At 43.4% G+C, this 25,780-nt stretch overlaps 1 protein-coding gene across 5 annotated transcripts in view; it reads right to left on the bottom strand.

The window, feature by feature from the left end:
* Nucleotides 1-270: 270 nt before the first annotated feature.
* The window catches only part of anp32a (acidic (leucine-rich) nuclear phosphoprotein 32 family, member A), a 37,387-nt gene continuing 11,877 nt past the window's right edge, over nucleotides 271-25,780 (bottom strand). For 3 of the 5 annotated variants that reach the window (XM_048562682.2, XM_048562680.2, XM_048562679.2), the window contains exons 2-7: nucleotides 15,634-15,783; nucleotides 13,737-13,859; nucleotides 12,267-12,465; nucleotides 7,275-7,417; nucleotides 3,908-3,974; nucleotides 271-1,554 (exon numbers count right to left, since the gene is read on the bottom strand). In XM_048562682.2, coding sequence (XP_048418639.1) covers nucleotides 1,496-1,554; nucleotides 3,908-3,974; nucleotides 7,275-7,417; nucleotides 12,267-12,465; nucleotides 13,737-13,859; nucleotides 15,634-15,783 — 741 coding nt within the window. In that variant the 3' untranslated portion in view covers nucleotides 271-1,495. The remainder of the gene's footprint in view (nucleotides 1,555-3,907; nucleotides 3,975-7,274; nucleotides 7,418-12,266; nucleotides 12,466-13,736; nucleotides 13,860-15,633; nucleotides 15,784-25,780) is intronic. The other 2 variants (XM_048562681.2, XM_048562683.2) reach the window with 2 other exon arrangements.

The raw sequence follows: 25,780 nt of genomic DNA, 5'->3' as shown, positions 1-25,780 counted from the left end.
TATGAACACCTACAGCCCCTGTATCCGCTCCCAAACGCTGTCCATAATCCTTCACATTTACCCAATTTCCAACATTTAAACCACGTCCTTTCCGGAATTACCTGTTGAATCTGCTTTGAGCCCTGTCAAGACAATACATTCCAAACTGATAACGAACAGAGGCTTTTAAAAAGACCCTCTTCACACAGCTCTGGTCTCTGTATACTTTAACCTGCCGGAAGTAGAAAGCTGAAATCTTATTGCCCTGATACTCGAAAGAAATCACAAAAATTGTATATAAAAAAGGATTTATTGAAACCGTTGAATGACAAAAAACAGACACAAAACTAAAGGTTTGGCTTTGCTGAGAAAAAAAACAAACTGTGGTGATCTTTTGTACAGATGAAATATTGACTAGGAATACAGTCACCCCAAATATGAAAGTAAAACTCTGTACATTCACTAGGCATTTTTCCCCACCCCAAGTCAATTTTACTGACTTCACCAAGATAAGAAAATACAATTCTGTATTAGTAAGATGCCCTCGAATGTATGAAAACATGCCCATTCAACACTACGTGCCAGACTTATTCTTCTGCATAATGAAGCTTGTAAAAAAATTCAAAGTTTACAGCACAAGGAGGAAATAAATGCAGGCATTTCTCCTCCTCTATGGTATCAGGTTATATTTTACAGACCAAAGAGTAGTACACAGTTGCTGGAAATAGTTTCAGATGTAATTTTTGTTTATTACAACTGTAATACACTACCAGTCATCGATTAGGACTAAATTCTAATGGGTGCCATTTTCAGAAGCCAAGCTACCAGTGAGGTTTGGGTCCGGGGGTCGGTGGTGGTTTAGGATGGGGAAAGGAAGGGACAGGACAAAAATGATATTTGGTCACCATCTAGAGAAAACACAACCTCACACCAAGAGAATGAGGAGAGAAGGGTTTGAAGCTGGGGAGAAATGAGAGGGGAACAGTGATGGTGAGGGGGGTGGATTTTAGATAACAAAAAAAAAGGGGGGGGAGAAGAAGAAAATATGTCAGCTTCGCTTTCCAAAACTGGCAGCCATTTACTGCACAGTACATACACTCTCTCACACACATACAACACACACACACACACTCTTCTCTTGTTGTTGCATTTTGAAGATGCCATTTGGTACATGTTGCTGTGGTAATGATGATGTCGGATATGAATTTTTAATGGCTGCTCCACCCACCCAACATCGCTTCGGTTTTGTTTTAGAAGAAAAGAAAAAAAAAAGAGACACAATATGACTCAATGTTGGCCCTTGCCCATGCCTATAACTCATCCAAATTCACAAACACCAAAGAAAAAAAGAAAATAAAAGTTGAAATTAAACATCCCTGAGCAGCAGTAATGGGAGTTTTCTTCCAACTCATCAATCCCACAGCAACACTGGGGCGGGAGGGAATTTGGGGTGGGGTGGGGGAAGTGGTAGAGAAAACAGATAAAAACAAAATCACAGTAGGTTAACATCCAAAATTTAATCATCTTCTTCGCCTTCATCCTCAGGATCTCGTTTCCTCTTCTGTCCTTTGATCCCTATTTTGGGAGGGACAAGGAAACATCAAAAACTAAGTCCACAGAGCATCCTATATATAACAGCCAGTCTCTCCCCAAGCCCCAGTTCCTTAAGGCACAGGCTCCTTAATAGCCCTTTAGGTACCATGGGGGAAAATGAACATTTTTTTTTCCGATAAAAAAAGGGAATTTCTGGCATCCTTACTCTTCCCCACCCTCACTGAAGTATCTGGATCAAGTGCGGCATGACCACAGAGTCTGCAGCATGCTAACAGACCCTTCAGTCCAACCTGTCCATGCCAAACAGGCATCCCAATCTGACCTAGTCCCTTTTGCCTGCATTTGGCCCATTTCCCTCTAAACCTTTCCAATTCATATACACATCCAGATGCCTTCCACATGGTGTACATGTCCCCGACACTTCCCAACTGGCGATCAAACATGCAACCCCCTTCAGGTCTGTTTAGTTGTGACAGACTGACCAAATTGTCCAGTTATCATGGTTAATCAGCAGGCAGCTTTGATTTCCTTGAAAGGAGGAGATAATTGCATTAGAAGTCAGTGCTGAGACAGCATTCACTCCAGCCAATTCCTGGGATGACCAAGTCTCTTCAGTGAGGACACGAACTGGTTGGGCCTGTACTCCACCGGAGTTTGGATGAATCGGGAAAATCTTATTTGAAAGGTGCAAGGTCTTGAAGTGACCTGAAACCAGATATGGACAGGTCACTTCCTCTGGTGGGGAACAGTGGAACTAGAGGAACAGAGTTTAAAAGTAAGAGGTCTCCCACTTAAAACAGCGCAGTCTTATCAGACACCCCCTCAACCTCGGAGAGTGGTTAGTACACGGAACACTTTTGCAGAGTGAAGAGGCTGGGTCATTAAATATTTGATTCTCTTCAGTCAAATTTAACAGGTTAATCGGTAGGATATTGGGGTACAGTGGTAGCATCCCACCAGTGAGCTAGGAGTGCCAGTTATAAGTCCTGCCTTCACCAATGAGATCCTCAACTCCACTTTTCTCCATCGTCCTCAATTCCCTTCCCAATTTAAAAAGTCCCTCTCTCAGCTTTGATTATATTTAATAATCCAGCTGCAAAAATTTCAAAGATGCACCACCTCTTGGGAGAAGAGATTTTCCAGGGTTGGAACTATAGGGAGTGAATGAATAGGCCGGGCCTATTTTCCTCGGAGCTTCGGTGACCTTATTGAGGTGTATAAGGTCATGAGCAGCACATGGGGAAGCAACGGCCTAGTGGTATTATTGCTGGACTGTTAATCCCGGGGCCGAGATAACGTTCTGAGGATCCAGGTTCGAATCCAGCCATGACAGATGGTGGAATTTGAATTCAATAAATAAAAGCCTGGAATTAAAGAATTAGTTGATCACCATGAAGTCATTGTTGATTGACTGAAAAACCCATCTGGTTCACTAATGTCCTTTAGGAAGTGAAACTGCCATCCTGCTCTGGCCTATATGTGACTTCAGACCCACAGCAATGTGGTGACTCAACTGCCCTCTGGGTAATTAGGGATGGGAATAAACGTTGCCTGCCTGCAATGCCCTCATCCCGTGAAAGAATAAAGAAGAAAACAATAAATAGGGTAAACAGCCAAAGTATTTTCCCCAGGAGTCCAAAACTAGAGAGGGCACAGGTTTAAGGTGAGGGGGGCAAGATTTAAAATGGACTCATGGGGCAACTTTTTCATGCAGAGGGTGGTGAGCGTATGGAATGAACAGCCAGAGGACGTGTGGAGGCTAATATAACATTTAAAAAGGTATCTGGATGGGTATATGACTAGGAAGGGTTTAGACAGATATAGGCTAAATTAAATTTAGGATGCCTCATTGACATGGTCAAGTTGGACCAAAGGGACTGTTTCAATACTGTATGACTCAGTGACACACTGGTCTTAAAAAACGTGTAAGGATAAGAACCCCCTCATTCCGAGATCATATCCTCTGATCCTGGATGCCTCCACAAGGGGAATCAACTTTTGCACATCTACCCTGTCAAGTCCCCCAAGAATCTTGGAAATAATACCATGCCTTTAGATTTGACGGTCTGACAAAAACAATGAAATATGATCCTTTAAATGGAGCCAGATGATTCACATGTAACAAAATGACTGTGAAACTGGTCGCACAGATTAACTAGCATCAGCTCCTTTGCTGATTTTAAAATACATGTTGCCTCGATCTACTTTAAAACCACAAGGTGAGGTGCCTGAGCTGGTTTTGTGTATTAGATGCGTACATTAGTGTCTGTAATCTGGTGTTAGAATTCACAGATCAGGAAACGCACCTTATACTTTTGCGAGGAGGAACACCCAACTACCAAAAAGGCAGAGAGCAGGAGTTTGTGATACTTGCCTGTTTGTTCATCCTCTTCCTCCTCCTCGTCTAATTCACCATCATTGAAGTCCTCTTCCTCTTCCTCCTACACGAGGAAAACAGCCCTCTTGTTAATTGGTAGCAACAACAGTCCACAAAGTGCTCGGTTTAAGTTGACCAGTAATCGGCACTGTTCTTGCCTGCAACAAGGCCGAGACACAGTGGCCCATTTCTGGGTGAAAATGTAACAGATTGCATTTCTGTTTGGCCTTTGGTAATACAAAGCACGTTGACCGGAGGTGCCTCACAGTAATGTTGTCAAACAACATATGGCAGATAGAGAACATTAATGAGATATTCAAAACAGATGATCATTAAAAAAGTTGTTTTAAAAGGAGCAAGTCATACAGTACGCGAACACACCCTTCGTCTGCATGGACTGGTTGGACCAACATTCACAAACTGCATTAGTCCTATCTGCCTGGGTTTAGCCCATATCCCTCAAAACTTTGCCAATTCATGAACTTATCCAAAATTTTTTTTAATGTAACTGTACCTGCACCCACCACTTTTTCTTGGTAGTTCATTCCGCACATAAACCACTGCATCCAAAGTAAACTCCACTCATGTTTTTTTTTTAAAATCTCTCTCCTCTCAACTCGCTATGTCCCCCCCCTTGTTTTGAACTCCCCCTACCCCAGGGAAAAGACCCCTGCTATTCTCCTTATTAGTGTCCCTCAAAGTACTGGAGAAGTTCAGGGAATGAGCTCCAAGCTCTGAGGCATAAGCAGCTGAGGGCACAGCCAATGGTCACCCAAAGTACACGTTGCATCGTGTGCGGTGTTCTCCCCTTGGATGAGATTTAACGGAAGCGTATAACTGGGTGTAAAAGGGATCCTGGGATCATCAACCAGTTTGCCCACAATGAAAATTCCTCACTGCTGTGCACCACACGGCTACACTCTGTCCCAGCACAAAACAGAACTTCTCCCCTTGGCAGAGGGATCAGTGCCCTCATCTCAAACAGGAGGTTTGAGATGAGGGAGCAAGATCTTTTCATCCAGAGTGTGCTGGGAATCTCAAACTCGCTGCCTGGCAGAGACAGAAATCCTCAATATTTTTAGTGGTGTTTAGGTATATGCTTGAGATGGATATTATTTAAGGTCAAGTGCTAGAAAATGGGATGACAATAGTTAACTGGTTATTTTTCACAGGAGTAGACGTAATGGGCCAAAGAGTCTTTTTCTATGCTGTTGACCTCTACTGCAACACACACTTAAAAAGCAATTCAATGCACTCAGAAGTACTGAAAGGTGCGTACAGTAAGAGCAAGTCTTCATCTAAGGGACCATGTTTTTGAACCATTGTTCTTTCTCCTCTGCTTTCAAACCAAACAAGACCCATATTTACATACAAAGAGCAATCACCATTCTCTTATGCGATGCCAGTCTATTCCCAATGAGACTCGAATCACTTTCTCCAGTAAAGCAATGTAGTAAACAAACAGCTTAGAAATGCTGAGCTTTTATAATAAACAATAGTTTTCACCCCACACAATTGTACAACCACTCGAACATATGCAAAGCCAGTACAGGGTCATAATTCCCCATTCAGGAACTTCAGAAACCCAGTGTATGAAAGCAAAAGAAACTGTACAGCCAACTGTAAGCAGATTTGATCCAGTCGATGGACTTTGCTAGACCGAGTAGCCAGACCTCACCTTGTAAGGAACAAAGCCTGTGCTCCATGAGATCTGGCCTCCTGCACATCAAGCTGTAATTACAGCTTGATGCTGGCTATGCCTTTATCCAAAACACCCTCTGCCTCTCCCTCTTCACCGTTAATTGACTACTTCAACTTTGGCCCTCTCTCCCAATGCTGCCTGATGTGGTTTGGTGCCAAACTTTTTTTCAATAACACACTTTGATGCATCTCGGGCATTTTACACAATGCTAAAGATGCTATGTAAAACGCAGGTAGTTGCCGAGTTAAATTTTAGCAGCTCAGAAGGAGTTGGAGGAATCTGCTCCCTTTAAGCTGACATTGCAGATTTGTCAGAGGGCTGAAAGAAATACCATCTAGCACCCCGAACTGCTTAGCTCCTCTGCCATGAGCTTTGTGCTGGTCTTTCCAACATGCACTCCCTCAGAGAATCTATGCTCAGTGTTGCAACACCAAATTTCAGATAGGATTGGCAAAGTGATAAAGACAATCGTGGCTACACTGAAAAATGTGTAGCCAGAAAATTTCCCCAGATTTTGTGGGGAGGATTTAGTAGCTATGAACTTAAATAGCACGCATATTCCCATATCCTGTGAAATAACTTGGAAAGGCCTAACCTGTTACAAGTCATTCACAGGATTATGGGAAAATATAAAAAAGGTGATAGAAAAAAAATTATGAATCTGAGAAAACAGTTGATGCATGGACGAGTGGGAGAACATCTGAAGGCACGAGCTGATGTGAGTTTCACAATATACAGGGTATGAGCACTGATGATTAAGATGACAATGTGTTGGTGGGAGAACAAGTGAGGCCTTGTCAGGGCACATGCAACTTTTTTTAAAAGAAAGGGGAAATTCATCAGGACTGCATCTGTTACAAAGGCAGAAGAACACTGCAGCTGGAAAGTCAGTTAGCAAACGCAAATACAACTTTTTGTTAGCTGTCAAGCCAAACTTTATCTACCCAATTGCTCCAAATCTGGAGGTGGATAAAATTACAACTTGCATTTACATAGCTCCTTTCATGGTAATAGTCCTAGCATTTTACCTCCAATGAGGTACTTTCAAAGTGCAGTTTTTTTGGGGGCAAGTAGGAAGCTGGGCAGCGAATGTGGACAATCTCCCATAAAACTGTAAGGAAAAAGGTAATTTTTTTTTAAAAAGTCATGTGATAGAGATTGAGGATTATCTGCCAAAAGCAAAAAAAACCACACAAGCTGGGATGAACTTCCCTGTTCTGTGAATTTTGTTTTTAAAAACACATTTATCCTCAGGGACAGATGTCAGCTCAGTTTAAAAGAAGTTCCATCCAAAAGTGCAGGCATCCCTCAGCAGTGCACTGAAAATGGACAATGTCAGTCACATTGTGTCATAAAGCAGGTACCCAAGGACTTGCTGTAAAATCGAAAGGCAACTCTGTTCCCGTCAGGCTTTTTTTTGGGGTGGGGGTGGGGTGTGTCTTACTACGGTTTCGTGACCAACCCAACCTGATTAAATTTGTACGGCCGATCAAACATTGCATCTTAAATCAGAAAGTGAACGCAATTCAATTCAAACTAAAACAGGACAAAAAAAGTGCACTTATATAGCATCTTCAAGTCCTAAAAGGGCTTTGGGTGCAAGACGTCGATGCAGTAATTCCTCAAATGCCCATGCCAGGGCTTCTCTGAACCAAACCATACCTCTTCCTCTACACTGAGAGCCTCTTCCTCCTCTTCCCCATCCTCCTCCTCTTCATCCTCATCTTCCTCTTCCTCCTCCCCTTCTTCATCTTCATCCTCTTCACACTGAACTGCCTCATCATAATCTTCCTCTTCGTCAACTTCTGTACATTTTAAATAAAAAAGTGTAATTTAATTAAATGCAACATATTAAAAAAAAGGAATACAAATGATTTCTAAAATGAGACATTACATCTACAACCGATATTAGAATATTCTAAATGTTTCTCGAAGTATGGGCAATTATGCACATGATCTAAATCAGTCATCAGTGCAACACCGAAGAATCGGGACCCGTCGTAAATTCTTGTAACTGGGTGAAGCATCTGGTCCTGCAGACTGGGTCAGAATGAACTACTGATAGTGACCCGAGAAATGTACAAGTGGGTCCACACAGGAGGTGGATTTCAAAACCCGCCCACAATCACCAGTGTCAGAGTCACACAATGTGGAGACGGAACTTTCAGTCCAAACTCTCCATACCGACCAGATATCCTAAACTGATCTAGTCCCACTTGCCAGCATTTAGCCTATATCCCTCTAAACCATTCTTTTCTTGCCTCCATCCAGATACCTTTTAAATGTTCTAATGTACTAGCCTCCACCACTTCCTCTGGCAGCTCATTCCATAGATGCACCACCCTGTTTGAAGAAGTTGCCCCTTGCCCCTTCGAATCTCTCCCCCCTCACCTTAAACCTATGCTCTCTGGTTTGAGACTCCAACCACCACCACCCCCCCACCTTAGTAAAAAGACTGTGGCTGTTCACACCATCCATACCTTCTATTTACCTTAAATCATGCCCCTCATGATTTTATAAACCTAAGGTCACCCCTCAGCCTCAGACACTCCAGGGAAAATAGCCCCAGCCTATTCAATGTCTCCTTACAGCGCAAACATGCCAATCCTGGTAACATCCTCGTTAAACTTTTCTGAATCCTTTCAATTTTAAACAATATACTCCCTATAGCAGGGAGCCCAGAAGTGAACACAGTATTCTAATCGTGGCCTAACCAACGCCTTTTACAGCTGCAACATGACCTTCCAACTCCTACACTCAATGCACTGAACAATGAAGGCATGCGTGCCAAACACCACCTTCACCACTTGGTCTACCTGTGACTCCACCTTCAAAGGAACTCTGAACCTGCCCCCCCGGGTCTCTTTGTTCAGCAACGTTCCCCAGGGGCCCTACCATTAACAGCACGAGTCCTACCCTGGCTTGCTTTACCAAAAAATAAAGCAGCACCTCACATTAAATTAAACTCCACCTGCCACTCCTTGGCCAAATGCACTTGAACCAGAAAATAAAACTATTCCTCAGTTTTTCATTCCTCCCATTTTCCTTGTTTAAGAAAGATACTGAACAGAAAATAAACAGAGCATAATGTGGAGACATCCGTGTCCAGCTACACAGTCACTTTGACAAATCTAGAGAGAGCTTGAGAGAGTCAAGTTTCAACAGGGGAAGGTTAAACTACAGTTCTAGATTCTTCCCCTCAAGGATTTATTGCTTGCCACGAAGAGCCTGAAATTACAAGACTAGAGACTGTGTCCATATCAGGCTGTATCCCACCATCTTGATGTTGCTGCTCTTGGGACAGAGGTCAATGATAGGCCTGCACTGTTTACAAGGGCCAATATGCAACATGCCCAGCCTCCTTCAACAGGTGGGACCAGGGACCCCACACCCAGAGGAATGGGGCAGTGAATGGGAGCAACTTACAAGCTCCCTTTCAAGCCAGCACCTACCCAACAGGGAGTACAGAGTCACGGCAACAAAATCCTGAAAATCACTCCCGTAAAGTGCCCACACAGTTCACCACCACCTATAAAAGGGTAACAGGGTACAGGGAATAAGTGCTGGGTTTTCTGTAGGTAGGTCAGTAGAAGAAGCAAGCTATCATTTTACACAGCTGCATGCTTAAAAGAAGAGTTGAACAGAGTGAAAAAATAAGTCAGCTGCAAGCCTGTCTCCCCCAGCGACACTTTCACAGGAGCCCAGCCTATAGCTCAGGGAACAGCTCTCAACGGAGATAATCTGACACCCACAGGATTCCTCCCAGACACTGCGTCAGTCCACAGACAAGAATCCAACACTGCAGATGAGGGGCAAGTTCTGTGCTTTGGTATATATTGGGGAACAGTTACAGTCTATGTTCAAACAAGACTTGCTAGACTCCATCTCCACTTCAGCTCAGCAGAATGGAAGTTCAAAACGAGCAGATTAAGGATTTTAAAAAAAAAAGCACAATGAACAAATAATCAGAGGAATCAGTCTCAACCAACTCATTTTTCTTGTGAAGCAAGTGTTCGAAGTGTGGGATTTGACAATACTGTAACTGGCCAATGACTGACTCTACACAAGTTCATCCTCTAGCAAAAACAAATCATTGCACAAGGTTAAAATTCTCCAGCTAAATGCAAGAGGAGGGGTGAAAAAAATATGTTTTGGTGGTGCAAAGATTCCCCAGTTGTGTGCGCGTACAGTTGGAACTCTGATTAAGCCCCAGACACACAAACACAGAGGAGCAGAGAACCCAGCAGAGGAAAGTATATGCACAAGCAGAGGTGTTGTTACAATACTGATCCTTGCTTTCACGAACTCCTAGATGCTGAAAGTTCAGCAAGTTGGAGAACAGTCCAAGATTTACTGTTTCTACATTTCAAAAAAAAAATGTTTCTGTAACCACTACAAAAGCTGGGTATGTTTATTTGACAAACTGTCACTTGGTCAAGGATGATGTGACAATAAACTGATATCCTAAACGGGAGGTCGAACAGACAAGTGAAAAATTACCACAGCTTTAAACATATTTCTAGCTTTTACAGCATCTCTTTTAAAGCTGCAAGTTTGGTTCAATTAACTAAGGAAGCAGAGGAAGGATTTATACAAATTTTAAAGCAGCTTTCAGACTGGAAATTCATAGGCAACTTCTGATAACTTTGATATTGTTACACAAATAGAAAAATAATAAATTTACTTGCTCAGTGAAGCCATTTTGCTGCTTTCTTCCCCACCCAATTACCAAGATTGTTTTATCTTCTAAAATTTCTCAAATCGAGGGCATTTAAACTGCACTTGTGTGCAAAATGAAGGGTTTTAATTTCGTCTCATGGTGCACTGGTTAATACCTCAAATTATACTGTGGTTATAACCAGTCGAATGACTTAACAGAGCACACAATAGAACTGTAGTCAAGCATATTGACACAGGGCACTAATAGACAAAATTAAACCTTGAAAAATGTTGAAGCAAAACATCAGATTTCTATACAGTTTATAGGCAGTCATTTCCAGGGTATATAAGTATTAAGTTGCTATTTTACTCAAAAGATATTAAGTCAATTTAAATAAACAGGCTGTACATTTTTGTCAAAGAGAAAGATCAATTCCAGCAGTCCAAGTGCCCAGTAATTGATATATTTTCATGCGGAAAAACCCATACAAAAAAGTTGCCAACAGATGGTTGACAAAACATTCAGATGTGCTGGGCCAGAGAGAGGCCAAAACCTTTGTACCATTTGTTTGACCTTATGGGTGTTGAGCCAATAAGAGCAGCAGCTCGGCAAATCAGTGAATGGGGCTTGTGTTGCATTCAACATGAGGTTCCTAGTTTCAATGGTTGCCTAGGAAACAGGATAGGATACTGAAACACTGGAGGTCAGAGGGGAGGCCATCCAACCTCCATCATAATGGGACATGGAGAATGCGTTGCTGGAGAATGTAGCACCCATGTGGTCCTCGACGTTGTCGTCTAGGGACGTATTACAAAAGCCCTCATGCTGCACTACTGGTCTTTCACTTTACCATTGAAAGCTGCAGCCTGTTTACAGGCCAGGCTGGAATGGAGCACATTTGATGCACTGCTTATTTCACAAGGGTAGTCTACGTATCTGATGCAATCAGATAAAAATCAAATTGTTTTCAAACCAGTTGTTTTCTTGAGGGGTTTTTTTGTGTTTAACAATGTTGTCAAAATCATCTTCAACTTTACTCCTCTCACCCTTTATTTGGGGCACTGGAGTGCTCTGGTAAACCAGCCCTGATTAAACAGAAGAAAAACCCACTGCAGATGCTGCCAATCAGAAACAAAAAACAAAGTTGCTGGAAAAGCTCATCAGGTCTGGCAGCATCTGTGGAGAGAACTCAGTTCATGATTGGGGTAAAGGGAAGGGTTGACCCAAAGCACTGAGGGAGCGTCACTGAACCTGAAACATTAACTCTAATTTCTCTCTACGGATGCAGCCAGATCTGTTGAGCTATTCCAGTAATTTCTGCTTTGGTGCCAGTTAAAACAGTTGCATGTACACCAACTATTCAAGGCTTATATGAAGTACCGTCAGCATGGAAACAGACCCTTTAGTCCAACTCATCCATGCCGACCAAGTTTCCCAAACCAAAGCAGACATACTTGCCTGCTTTTGACCCACATACCTCAACCTTTCCTATTCATGTACTTGCCCAAATATCTAAGTGCTGTAACTGCATCTGCATCCACCACTTCCTCTGGCAGTTCATTCCATACACATAACCACCTTCTGTGTAAAGAATTTGCCCCTCGTGTCCCTTTTAAATCTTTCCCCTCTCACCTTACACTTATGGTCCCTCAGTTTGAATGGAACCAACCCCAGGGAAAAGGCTTTTGCTATTTACCATATCTATGCCCCTCATGACTTCATAAGACTTCTGTAAAAGGGTCACCCCCTCAATTCTCTATGCTCCAGTGAAGAAAGTCCCAGCCCCAATTTGTAACTCAAACCCTCCAGTCCCCGTCAACATCCTTCTGCTGCCATCCTTTCCCCAACACTCCAATCAGTCATTGACTAGTGGCTAGAGACATGCCCGATTACAAGCCATATTCCTTCAGGACAAAACCGGGGACAATTCATAGCAACAGATTGGAGACTGGAAAAGGGCGGACGGGAGTTTAATCACAGAAATTTTGGTGTACCGTCTTCCTCCTCATCATCATCGTCCACACCTTCTGCGTATGCTTCAGTGTCCGAGTCCGGTGCCTCTTTGTCTTCGCGATCGTATCCATCGAGGTACGTCAGTTGTGGGAGAAACTTGAAGACATTTTCTCTGTAATCATTGAGGTTTGTCACCTCGCAATTAAAAAGGTCTAGACTCCTCAGGTTATCCAATTTTTTCTGTAAATAAGGTGGGGGGGGGGGGGGGGGGGGCAGAAAAACACATGGAAAGGGAGAGGTGGAGAAAGGAAATAAATCCCAGAAAGCTTAGGTTTGAAGCTGGACAAAAAAAAAGCTACAGACCAGACAGTTCAAATCCTCCAATGTTCAGTGTTGACAAGTTAGTCTGAAAATAACTGCTTCAGAAACGCCAAGAAAAATTTCCTCCCAAAATGGAGTAGCTCAAACACAAAGTACCAAGCAACTATTGATTGAAATGATCCTAAAGCCATAGATCTGGAATCTTGCAGATTGGTCTAAGTGGATAGCTCCTTTGGATAGCCAGCACAAGGAAAATAGATCTGATGTCCTCCTTCTGGTTTAAGATCCCTAGAAGTGTGGGTTAACCCTAGACTTGATGGATCTTTTCCTCCAAAGGATTGCTCCTTGAGCAACAACATGCTGGAGTCACCAGTGACAGCAAGCTCCAAGGAATATGGAGACAACTCTGCAGGAGGATTCTGCCTTAGAAAAGCTTCAATGAACACCACTTTGCCTGGGGTTATCCTGTTAGGGCAAAGAAGAGGGGAAAAAATCCTCCGCACAGGAAAAAAAAAGGTAGCACAATATTGGAACTCTCTGCTTCAGATGGTGGTGGAGGGGAATTACTGATTTTTTTTAAAAAAAGGTAGAAGTGGATGGACTTCGGGGCAGCACGGTGGCTCAGTGGTTAGCACTGCAGCCTCACAGCGCCAGGGACTGAGTTTGACTCCACCCTCACACGACTGTGCTCATTCTCCCAGTTTCCTCCGACTGTCCAGATGCGCACGTTAGGGGAATTGGCCATGCTAAATTGTCCGCACGTCAATGGACGTGCAGGCTAGGTGGGTTAGCTATAGGAAGTTGGAGGTTACAGGGACAGGATACAGGGGTTGGAGATGGTGCAGGGTATTTTGATTTCTTGTTTACCTCGCATTTGTAATAGGTTTATTCTTTGTTAAAAACATTCATTTGTAAAGTTTGGCACTATTGTATTTTTCATTAAAAATTGTATACTTTTTAAAAAAAAGCATGGCCATCAGGTAAAAACTTATCTAAGGGGATTTATGAATCAAAAAAGGGAAAAATCCAGTGAGAATTAAAATATATGAACCAAAAATCTATCAAGCTTGTGGGAATAGTATTTACAGTTGTAGCAATCAATATTTACAGCCCACTCAGAATTGGGTACGAGATTACAAATTCAGAGTTCAGCTTTATTATCAGTTGGACACTTGCTGCAGGATACTCACCAGAGGTTCTATTGTGCTGAGATCTTTGATTTTGTTGCCGCTGAGGTTGAGATGTGTGAGGTTCGGACATTTTTCTGCCAAAACTTCTAGCCCGCCTGAGATTCTGTTATCGCTTAGCTCGAGCTATATGCAAACATTAAAACATCACATTGTTAGCACTAACACAAACTGGGGAATTAGTACTTTTAAGCAAAAAAAAAAGGTACTGGGAGTAAGAGGAAGGAATACTCTGTCCAGTCTAGTTCCATGTGTCCACATCGGATCCTGGGCTTCCCTTGCACGTTGGCAAACAGGAATCTGAAAGATATTGATTATTTCTTCTGCACATCGCTGCAGAACTAACACCAAAAGATTTTAACGCAGCACAACTAGGAGTTCCAGACCATAGGAGGCTGAGAAAGATAAATTGAGACTATGACGGTACCTAAGATTACAAAAAGCAACACGTGACAGAACAGTTTGGTTATTCTTTTGATATCTTTGGTAACACACGTTCATGGAAGGGGGGGGGGGGGACAGAGGGACAGAGGGACAGAGGGACAGAGGGACAGAGGGACAGAGGGACAGAGGGACAGAGGGACAGAGGGACAGAGGGACAGAGGGACAGAGGGACAGAGGGACAGAGGGACAGAGGGACAGAGGGACAGAGGGACAGAGGGACAGAGGGACAGAGGGACAGAGGGACAGAGGGACAGAGGGACAGAGGGACAGAGGGACAGAGGGACAGAGGGACAGAGGGACAGAGGGACAGAGGGACAGAGGGACAGAGGGACAGAGGGACAGAGGGACAGAGGGACAGAGGGACAGAGGGACAGAGGGACAGAGGGACAGAGGGACAGAGGGACAGAGGGACAGAGGGACAGAGGGACAGAGGGACAGAGGGACAGAGGGACAGAGGGACAGAGGGACAGAGGGACAGAGGGACAGAGGGACAGAGGGACAGAGGGACAGAGGGACAGAGGGACAGAGGGACAGAGGGAAACATGTTCTGGTGCAGCTGCACAGTTGGCTGGAGGGCTGGTCTGCAATGCAGAACACCACCAACATCAGGGGTTCAGTTCCTGCAATGGAGGAGGTTAACATGAAAAATTCTCCTCCTCACCCTCTCCCACGCCCGAGACATGGTGACGCCTCAGGTTAAACCATCATTAGTCGCCTCACTATCTCTAATCAGAGAGAGAGCTCACAGTCCTAGGTCAATGGCAACTTTACAAGTGAATGATATGTGAAGGATGGGAAATATGACCAACAGCCAGATTCCACCATCTGCAAGGCACAGATCAGGGGCGTGATGGAATACTCTCCCTTCCCTGGATGAACGCAGCTCCACTCAAGAAGCTTAACACCAACCAGGACAAAGCAGCCTGCTCAAGTGGCACTACATTCACCAGCTTTCACTCCCTCCACTCTGCTACTACTACTATTACTACCTACAAAAAAAACTGCAGCAGTTCAAGAAAGCAGCTCACCACCTTCTCAAAGGATGAGCAAATAAAAGCAATACCCACATTCAAAACAAAAATAGCAGCCACCATGATTCTTGGGGGAGCTAGATTCCTTTTAAATTTTGCATTTGTTAAATTTACAGCTGCTAGAAATCAGGACTGAAGAACCAGCAGTGTTAAAAGTTTTAGAAACAAGCAAAACAGTGCATGGGGCAGGGGGGTGCGCACTCTCACTAATGGAACCTCACATCTGGCCCAGGTATTGACTAGGGGTGAGGCAAAGAGCTTCTTATTTCCACATCAAACAAACAATCAACAGGGCACGTGTCAAGTCTAGTGATCAAACTGCCTCAGGTTTCAGACAATTGTTCTTAAATTCAGCAAGATTTCAACACAGGTGTCATTGGCCATCACTGGGAGCTATTAAAGCAGCCAGAAGGCTTTTTAATTACCTTCTTTAGCTTGTTTAACTTTGGTAGATTTGCGACTGACAATAAGCCTACGTTGATTGTGCTAAGGAATTCCAATTCTTCAAATTCATCTGACAGACCCTCAATTTTGCCTTCATTTGAGCGACAGTTGTCAAGAACAAGTTCTTTCACCTGGGAAAACAGAAGCAAAATTAAACTAAACACAAAGAAAATAGAAAAGAACTTTCAGACGCTTTACAGACATACATCTTAGATAAAAACACAGAAGAGACCTTGCGTGTGGTCAAGTGTCCTTTTACATCTTACACGCTTGCAAGGCACCAGAAATCGCAATTCTCAATTTGACCAGACAATATCTAAGGAGCTTTCCTGTAAGCCGTTAACAAAACACTGAGCACAGGCACAGCTGGGAGGCTTCAATAACCTGAGCAGCTGGTTACTAATGCCGTCCTGAACCATACCAGATAACTGATCTATAAAACTTTGTTGTACAATTTTAAAAAGGGAGTTAGGCTCTGGCTTGAGCAAAGACGTGGAGGGGAGAGATTAGTTAGAATCTGATACTATCCAGTTATACCCTAAACACTGTGGAATCAAGTACCTGTCAAGCAGAGGGAAATAACTGGTTTGATTTACATGGTTCCTCCTGGCACAAATCAGGTTTCCTAGGTGATACAACATGAACACAGTTGTAACAGCAATTGAAGGTAGGGTAGAAGCTGGCAAGATTAAAAAAAAAGGGGAAATCTCTTGTGGCACAATGGCAGCGTCCCTACCTCTGGGCCAGAAGGCCCTGCTTCAAATCCCACCTGCTCCAGACACGTGCTGGTGCACAAAAGGTTGAGGGAAATAGTAACAAAAGGTGATAACAAAGTGTGGAGCTGGCTGAACACAGCAGGCCAAGCAGCATCAGAGAAGCACAAAAGCTGACGTTTCAGGCCTAGGCCCTTCATCTGAAAGCTTCTGTGCTCCTGAGATGCTGCTGGGCCTGCTGTGTTCAGCCAGCTCCACACTTTGTTAACTTAGATTCTCCAGCATCTGCAGTTCCCACTATCTCTAGTAACAAAGGTGTTTGTGCAGCACCACGCAGACCATTCTGTGCTCGGCAACTACGTCCTCCATTACTGCCCATCAAGAGACTAAAACAGGGACAAGGGTTATACCCGGTCTGCTAGGTGTGGTGGTTTGGATCTCTGCTCAGGAATGTTTATGCACAAGACAGGCATAAACATTATTTGCTGTTTTGAAGTGAAGACGACGAGAAGCCAAGGTATCCATGGCTCAGAGCTCCACCTATCAACTTTCTCCGACACACTAGAACACACAGTCATGAAGTATGTGTGCGGAACAGACCCCGACAGGTAACTGCCCTGTGATTTCCAGCAACATACAGAGCAAACTGCAGAAGGGTATACTCCTGTTCAGTTTGCATTTATAGTAAGGAAAACTTACCAACGCATTGACCTCCCTCAAATGAGATAAGCCACTGCATGGAAAGAATTCCATGTTTTACCGAAGGGTGAAGTTTTTAATGTACCCTTCAGTAGAGGCAAAGTCAGCTCACCGACTGAAAGACAAGTTGAACACACCTTGGTCAAACGAAAGGACTCTAACCTGCATTTTAATTCCTGCACTAACTGATCACCACTTCGCAACACAACTCCAGAAAAAAAACTCATCCCACAATGCAGAGCCTCAACATCACGAGGATACGGTGACCACTCGTTCAAGGGGAAAATACAGTTCTTTACTGCTGCATCAACTCTTCAATTTCAAACCCCGAATCCTGCAGCAAATCCTATCAGTAGGGCTGGAATACTCAACATTTAAACAAGTCCAGGATCAATATTTGAGGTGGCACAGTTAGAGAGACAAGTTGTCTTTTCTCAGTTCTTGGAATGTAAACCAGTACTGGTAGTAAACACTAGCCTTGCAGATTTAAATCTGGGGGCAGAGAGGAAACTTACATAGAAATCCCATGACCAAGGTCTGTATGCTTGGGGCAATTAGCACTGCAGCCTCACAGCACCAGTGACCTGGGTTCGACTGCAGCCGCAGGTGACTGCGTGTGGAGTTTGCACATTTGCACTGAGTCTGTGTGGGTTTCCTCCCACAATCCAAAGACATGCAGCTTAGGTGGGCTGGCCATGCTAAATTCCCCGTGTTCAGGGATGCGTAGATTAGGGAATAAGCCTGGGCTGAATGCTCCAGGGGTCGGTATAGACTTGTTGGGCTGAAGGGCCTGTTTCTACACTTCAGGGATTCTCTGGAAAAAAAAGAGAGAGAGATCCACAACACAAGAAATGCTGAGATCTGTGGAAGAGTTTTAAAAAGGAATGGGCTTTTACATATCCACTGTAACCCATCTTTGCCAATCCTTCCTCAACCGTGATCATGCTAGCTGGGTCAGAATCCTGGGAATTTCCTTTCTAAAGGTCACTGTGGATCAACCCACAAGAAATGGACTGCTGCGGCTCAGAAATGCAGATCAACGCCTTCTCAAATGCCGGGCGCAGTGACACCTATGTCCCACAAAATGAACTTGTTGAAGGTTAAAAAAGCACTTTCTGCAGTCTCTACATTCACAGGCGCATTCCCCTTTCTCTGACCATTTTCCTCTGTGGGTCCAATAGTGCAAGTTTCCAATGGATTCAGTCACAAGCTGGACTAACAACTTTCCTATACTTTTAAAGATATAAAACAGATCTTAGATCTTAAATTACACTAAAGAAATGAGCAGGTCCAGAAGTCTGCAATTCAGTTAGTGAAGGAACGGAGTGGTCTGTCATCCAAGGTAGAGAAGCTCAGAATGGATTTGTAACCAATTCTTGATCTCATTGGGCCATTTTGGTGTGGGAGGGGTGGAACTGCTGCTTGTAATTCATAATCAGAGACAGTCAAAAGTGGTCAAGGTCCCCAGTAGTAGACGACAACTAGACATAAAACATACAAGACATTCAACAAAATATTCTTTGGCTGAATACAAACAGGGCAGATCCTCAGCCGCAGCTCTGGCCCGCTGCAGAACACAAAGCATGTTGGTTCCAGACACAACTGATTTTATGCCAATGTTCCATTCCACAGAAAAAACAAAGACAGTGCTGGAGAAGCTCAGTAGGCATGGCAGCTTCTACTGGGAAAGCAGTTAACATGGAGTGCAGCAGGACTCTTCTTCAGCTGCAGAACAGTGGTATTGATCTAAAATATTAATCCCATTTTCTCTCCACAGATGCTGCCTGACCTGCTGTGTCTGCCCAGCACATGGCTTTATTTCAGATTGCCAGCATGTGCCGTACTTTGCTTTCATCATAGATTACTGTGCTCTGCAAATGAGAACTTTAATCACTTTTGCAAACAAATTACTTCTGGACTTTTTTTGGGGGTGGGGGGCTGGAGGGAAAAGGTGGGTGCTTTCTCCACTTGAGCAACCTACACCGGCTAGAATGTGATAATCCCTTGGTACCTACTCCTTCCTGAATTCTCTTGACTTGCAAGTCAAAAAGTATACTATTTTTAAAAACAGAAAATGAAATTCGAAAAAGTTTGTAGTGAGATCAATACATCTTCAACAATCTTAAACAAAATTGCCAGAGGCAGGGATCTACAACACAAAGACCCTTTGGCCCATTAAGTCTGTGCCACTCAAAAAATTAAATGTAGTTATTCTGGAAGAAAAACAACAATGTTGGAAAAATTCAGCAGATCCAGCTGCATCTGTGGAGAGACAGAGTTACTGGTTTTGGGGTGAGTGACCCTTTTTCAGGAGTAACTATTCCAATCCCATTTTCCAGCACTGGGCCCAAAGCTTTGTATGCCTTGGCACTGTAAGGGAACATCTAATAACACTCAGATGTTACACAGGGCGTCTGCTTCTACCAGTTTTTACAAGCAGGTGGCCAAAGATTTTCCCCTCACATCCCCTTTAAATCTCCTGCTGCATTCTTTAAATCTGTGCCCCGTTCACTGATCCCTCCGAAGGGTTTGGAGTCTATTCCTGTCTACCCTGTTAATTCCACCCCAGGGTGCACACCCCACACCAAGCCCCGCCAATAATTTAATGCATTTCAAATCATGTTGCTCTCCCCCACCCCCAGCCATCGTAGCCTCCATTGCTGAGAAGAACTACCCCAGTCTGTCCAATCTCTCTACCTAACTACAACTCTCCAGCACAGGCAACACCCTGATAGATCCCCTCTGCAACCTCTCTGGTGCTATATGCCAGCTCTCCTATAAAATGTGGATTCTAACACCACACTCAACATTCTAGCAGTGGCCTAGCCATCTTTGTATATAGTGCAATTGTAATGCCCCTATGCTTAAACTTGCGAATAAAAGCTAAGTACCTCATATGGTTTAACTGCTATCTACTCATCCTGCTACTTTTTATGGACTGGGCAGACATACACACCAAAAGGTTCATCTTATCCTCTGTGCTTCCCAGGGTTCTACTGCTCACGTACTTCCTCGCCTTCTTTGTCCTGCTCACAGTTATCTGGATCAGACCATCCTTTCAGTAGATAAAATGACTGTAGCACAAAAAAAAGGTCTCTTCCAGCCAGGGAATAATAGTTATTATTTATTGTTGAAAGCACAGATGCCAATTTGCAAAGAAAAAAAAAAAAGGTCCCACGAGTGCTGTGATGCAAAAGTGACCAGGTAATTTGATGTGGTGATCAGGAAGCAGCTTGGTTGGGACACCAGTGAGGATCCCAGCTCATCTCTGAAACACAGTAGTGCCATGCAAACTGTTACATCTCTCCCCACACCCCAGATCAAATACTGGTGTTACAAGCACTGGGCAACTTTATGGAAATCTAGGAATGTATCCCAGTAGAAACCCTGTAACAGTGACCAAGGAATACCTTAAAATGTAATGAGGAAGTTATTAAGGAACACGTTCTTGATCTTCCAACTGGAGAGTAAAGAAAAATTTAAAAACTGTCAAGGCTGCTCCATTACCCAGTAAAAGCGAGATTTATCCTCCAGATCAAAGATGACTTTCCCGTCTGATTGTCACATGCATTTCTTCATTAACCGGTCTGGAGTATACGCTAGGTAGCTCAGTGGTTAGCACTGCTGCCTCACAGCGCCAGGGACCTGGGTGTGATTCCAGCTTTGGGCAACAGTCTGTGTGGGGTTTGCAAGTTCTCTCCATGTCCACATGGGTTTCCTCTAGATGCTCCAGTTTCCTCCCACAGTCCAAGGACGTGCAGGCTAGGTGGATTAGCCAGGAGAAATGCAGGGTTACAGAGACAGGGTGGGATGTTCTGAGGGCCAGTGTGGAATTAATGGGCTGAATGGCCTAGTTCCACACAGTAGGGATTCCACAATCAATGACAGCACATCCAAAGCTTCACTGGGATAAAAGAATTCCAAAGATTTGTAGACCAAGCTATGGTATTTCTCCTAATGTCAGGACTAAAGAGTGGCCAACCCAAGACCATGGCCTACTAGTTCAAAACCCTCCAGTCGGAGGGGGGTAATTGCCTCAGCATTTACCTTGTCAGGCAAACCCTCACACACTTACTCATTTCAATAAGATCACTTCTCATTCTTTTGAGAGAATGAATATTGGCTGCCCTGAATACCAGCTGCAAGATTAAACAAAACTGGTTGCAAAGGAATGAAAAACATTTGGCGCATGTACAGTTCATTCACCTCACTTAAACTGCAGCTTAAAGACAATACCCAAAACTTCACATTTATTTATGTACAAATGTTGAAGGATTTTCGACCAAGCACACGAGGGCAGCTTGCTTTGCTGCAGGATCATGCGTTTTTAAAAGAAAAGCAAAACAAATAAAAAAAAAAGGACTGATGCAGTCCATTTTCTGGTGACTGTGCCATGCACTGCTATGAAAACCCTCACAGGCCAATGCTGTTCAAGATGATAGCTGAAGACACCTGCACGCCCTCACTGCTTTCCCATTGAGGAGACAACAGAAAACTTCAGGTAAATGACAATGTTGTCTCCAACACCTGCCAAGCCTCCACCCCAACAAATTCCAGCTTCTGTTCAGTGATAAAAGTTGGGGCAGCCAGTATCAGGCAATAAAACCTCAAAAATCTTCAAGTTGAAACCAGAGTTACCACTGACCAGGGAGTGAATGAGATTGGCCATTTAAATACAGCCACAACTGCAGGCCAGATGCTAGGAGTCCTCCAGCAAGTAGCTCACCTCCTGACCACCAACTGTGAGAAGCTGAGAGCATGAGCAGAACTGAGGTGGTGTTGCTTAGCTGCAGATGTAAACCAAGTGAAGGATTTCAGGCCTGTTAGGGTACAGGAGCCAAAAACTGGTCAACAAGTTTAAGTGAGGGCAGTGATATTGAGCAGGGTCAAGGGGTTGGGCATCTCTCAAAAGGAATTCCATAAGGAGGCAGTTTATTTGTGCAGGAATAACCACAAATGTAAAATAAAAGACAATGAGGCTTGATAAGCTCAACAGTTCGCTGTCAGTGTTACAAATAACAAAATATTTTAGTCAGCCAAGAGGACCTGGTACGTTATGAACATTATACAAAAGGACACAGAGAAAGTGGACCTAGAACTTAAGTCAAAGAGTAAGAAAGGTTGCAACAATCCAATTTGCAAACCATTTTATGTAGAAACATGTTACGCTCCAGCATATTATGAAATGTACACCCTGATAGCACGGTACAGAACCACAAACATCCCCACTGTAACTACAGCCGCTTCCTGCATAGCCAGTTTTTGCAGAAATCTCCAGCCTCCCCTTTACAACAGACAATCCAACTGAAATAGGCCACAATAAAGTGTCAGTCACAAACAATTTTTATACAAAGAGATAGCTTTAAAGCTCCATGTTCACAAAGTCACATTTCAATGACGGTCGTCACTCCCACCCCCCAAATTGGGGAATGAAAGCCAGCACTTTACCTTCACTGCAACTTCAACCACAACTTCAACCACAAGGTGTGGGAGTAGGCCATTCAGCCCACTGAATGGTGGAGCAGGCCAATGTGACAATCCTCAAAAAAAATCACCCTGCCCTTGGTTTTCCATCCTAGAGGCGGATGTGCCTTCATGCTGTATACAACTTCCCTCTTGTGAAGCAGTGGTAATATTCCTATTCCTGGACCAGGAGACCTGGATTCAAGTCCCACCTGCTCCTGAGTCTGAATGTGTGAATTAGAAAAACAGGTTAAATGAAAACTGGGATTGCTCCCTAAATACATTCTTCACCCAGATAGTTGAGAGCCCTGTGGAACTCACTACTACAGAAAACAAATCAAGATCAAAATATTGTAGGGTTTCATCAAGAAATTGGAATTAGCACTTGGGTCTATATGGGGTAAAAGTAAGAGGTCAGCAGGAACAAGCAAGCTATTATACTGAATGGTGGAGCAGGCTCCATCACTAATGATCAATGGACTAAAAATGGCCTACTCCTACTCTTCTATTATAGTTCCAAAGTGATTCCAATGCTCAGCCAGGGGATTCCAATTCTTGTGTTCGGATTACTGAATGACCTCTTCTCCCCCCAGCCCTCTAATGAGCTTTATTCCTCAAGTTCTGGCCTCTTACAGATCGTAGATTTCAATAAGTCTACTGCCTCTGGATGTACCTTCAGTTTCTTAAATTCTCCTTTTTTTTGTTAAAAAGGCTGCTTAATACACCCATCTCCGTCCGAACTGGCCTTTAAAAAGGGGCTCAGCACCAAATACTGTTTGATGTTTCTGCAGAGCACCTGCTGAGGTTGTCAAAGTAAAAAAAGAGTAGGGATGCTGTCATTTGCACAGTCTAATATTACTTGCTCATTAAACCAAATAAATTAGCCAGCCCTGGATATGTAGAGTGAGTTATTAGAGCAGCTCAAAAGATGGATAACTTACATACTTTTTCAGGGGCTCAGCTGTACTAAAATAGGCCAAAAGAAGTGCTTTCTATTCCAAACAACGTGTATTTCCCATTTCTGCAAGGATTGCTGGTGTTTGATTGCAAGCTTAAACACCAACTTTGGAGCTGTTGACCCAGCCCATGGAAATGAGACCAGCTAAGTATCTTCACCATAGGCAGCAGAAAATTCAGTTAGTTATATGGGATCCACATCTCCAACAGTTAGCTCCAGGTCAGAGCAACTGGGAGCTAACAGGATGCAATTCTGGTCCTCTTATCCCAACTCTAGGAGGCCTGCATTTGGAACACCCCTCTTTTACCACAGTTATTCATAATCCCTTCCATATCAACTTCGTCTTTATCAGAGGCAGCATGAAGATCAGCATCTTTTAGAATGTACTTTAAATACACTACTCAAAAGCAACTGAAAAATGAAAACCCTGGCTAGTGATAGAGACAGATAGAAATGGCGAGTGGAACATTTTTAAAGCTCAGTCGTCATTGTTATGAAGGAAACACAGTAAGCTACCGCCCGCCCCCCAAACACCAACATGGTCAGGATTTGGTATTTTGCTTTCAGGCAGTCAGGGGAGTATTATCCAAAGGAGAATATCCCTACCCTTATGTAACTAGCACCTTTGGTGCATTTATAGTCACCTGAGATAACATGTGGATACTCAGTTTAACATCATATTCCAGAGCTCGACTGAGGTTTGAATAATACCTCTGGGTCATATGGCTTGATGCTGCAGCTGACCAAATTACTGACTGGAGATATTTTCTGAAAAATCAATCCCTTCAAATATGTAGATAACAGTGTGGAGCTGGAGGAACACAGCAGGCCGGGCATCAGAGGAGCAAGAAAGCTGATGTTTCGGGTCGGGACCCTTCTTTGGAAATCCCCTCAGACATGTATTATTTACATAGCTCTGGAGGGAGGTTGGACTTAAACACAGGCATCCTAATCCAGAGGTAGGGATAATACCATTGGACCACAAGAACCCCATTATAAAAATATTTTCTAAGCCAACCTGCTCAGAGATGTCGTATCGCACAAAACTAGTCACGTTAATTCCAGGCAGCTGAGTAGCCCAAGATTTCAGTTGCCAAAAAAAAAACCCACTTCCAGACTAAACTCTTAGGCTGAAACAACAATAAACATTCAAACCAAAACACTTGATGGACTGGACTCAATTTATCGGCCACAATTACATATTTAAACTGTGTACACAGAATTCCAGTTTATTAACAGTAACAGGGACTCAATCCTACTGGTTCCCAGACAGCACTGATCTGCACAGATCAAATAATCAAGAGACAGTCCACACGTTGTTTGGGAAAAAAAAACTTTCAAATCTCTGAACCCCACACTTTGGTGTCGGTACAGTCCTTTATACCACATCTACAAACCAGATTGTAATCTGGCTCTCAATCTGATTATGATAGAGGAATCTGTTTCAAGTTTATGAATGGTTTGAGTGACTCCTACCAGGTTAAGACTTTATGAAAGTCTTACTCCCATTTCTGTAACATAGGAAGCTGATCATCATTACAGCTGAGCCACCAGCAGTTTTTGCCTCAACTATCTTCAGAACTCCTTGTTCTGACTATTATAGATGGAAAGTATCAAACAAGTGGATACTGAAAATATATTCAAGAGTGTGCACATGTGTGTGAAGTTTTAAGAAAAGTGGGATATTTGGCAACATAACATCATGACTTGTTAAAAAGCAAAAAGAAAAAAGGGGGGCTTCCCAACCGATCATTTCAACTATAGCAATGGGGACAGACAGCTACATTTGCAGAGTTTGAGACAAATAAATTTCCACAACACTTACTTTGTAGGAACCAACATTCCAAAGATGGTTTCTTCACTTCTCTGGCAATTTCTCCCCCTAACATGTGTCTCTAAGCTGGAACACTTGCAGAAGTGCAAATTTCTGGGCTCTCAATAGCAATGAGGCAAGAGACTCCATTTGGGTCAGATTCATAGCCAGGGTTAAGGATGTCAAAAACCAAGAGCTCCATCAAAATAAAACAAAAACTTGGAAAAATTAACAAGTTTTTTTTTAAAAAGTCTGAACTGCAGAGAGACAGCGCTTTTTGGAAAATGTGCTCCAGCAAATAGCCGCACAACAGACCAAAGCAAGGTGTTTAGCTAGAATGCAAACAGAACAGTTCTTGTTCAAAGTTTTCTGAAGAAGGGAACCGACCCAAAATGTCAAGCTTTCCTGCTCCTCTGACACTGCTCGGCCTGCTGTGTTCATCCAGCTTCATACACAGTGTTATCTTAGATTCTCCAGCATTG

Source organism: Stegostoma tigrinum, chromosome 33, assembly GCF_030684315.1.
Source record: "Stegostoma tigrinum isolate sSteTig4 chromosome 33, sSteTig4.hap1, whole genome shotgun sequence".
NCBI lineage: Eukaryota > Metazoa > Chordata > Chondrichthyes > Orectolobiformes > Stegostomatidae > Stegostoma > Stegostoma tigrinum.
The sequence above is the reverse complement of the archived record's forward strand: the minus strand, read 5'-3'. Positions and strand labels throughout refer to the sequence as shown.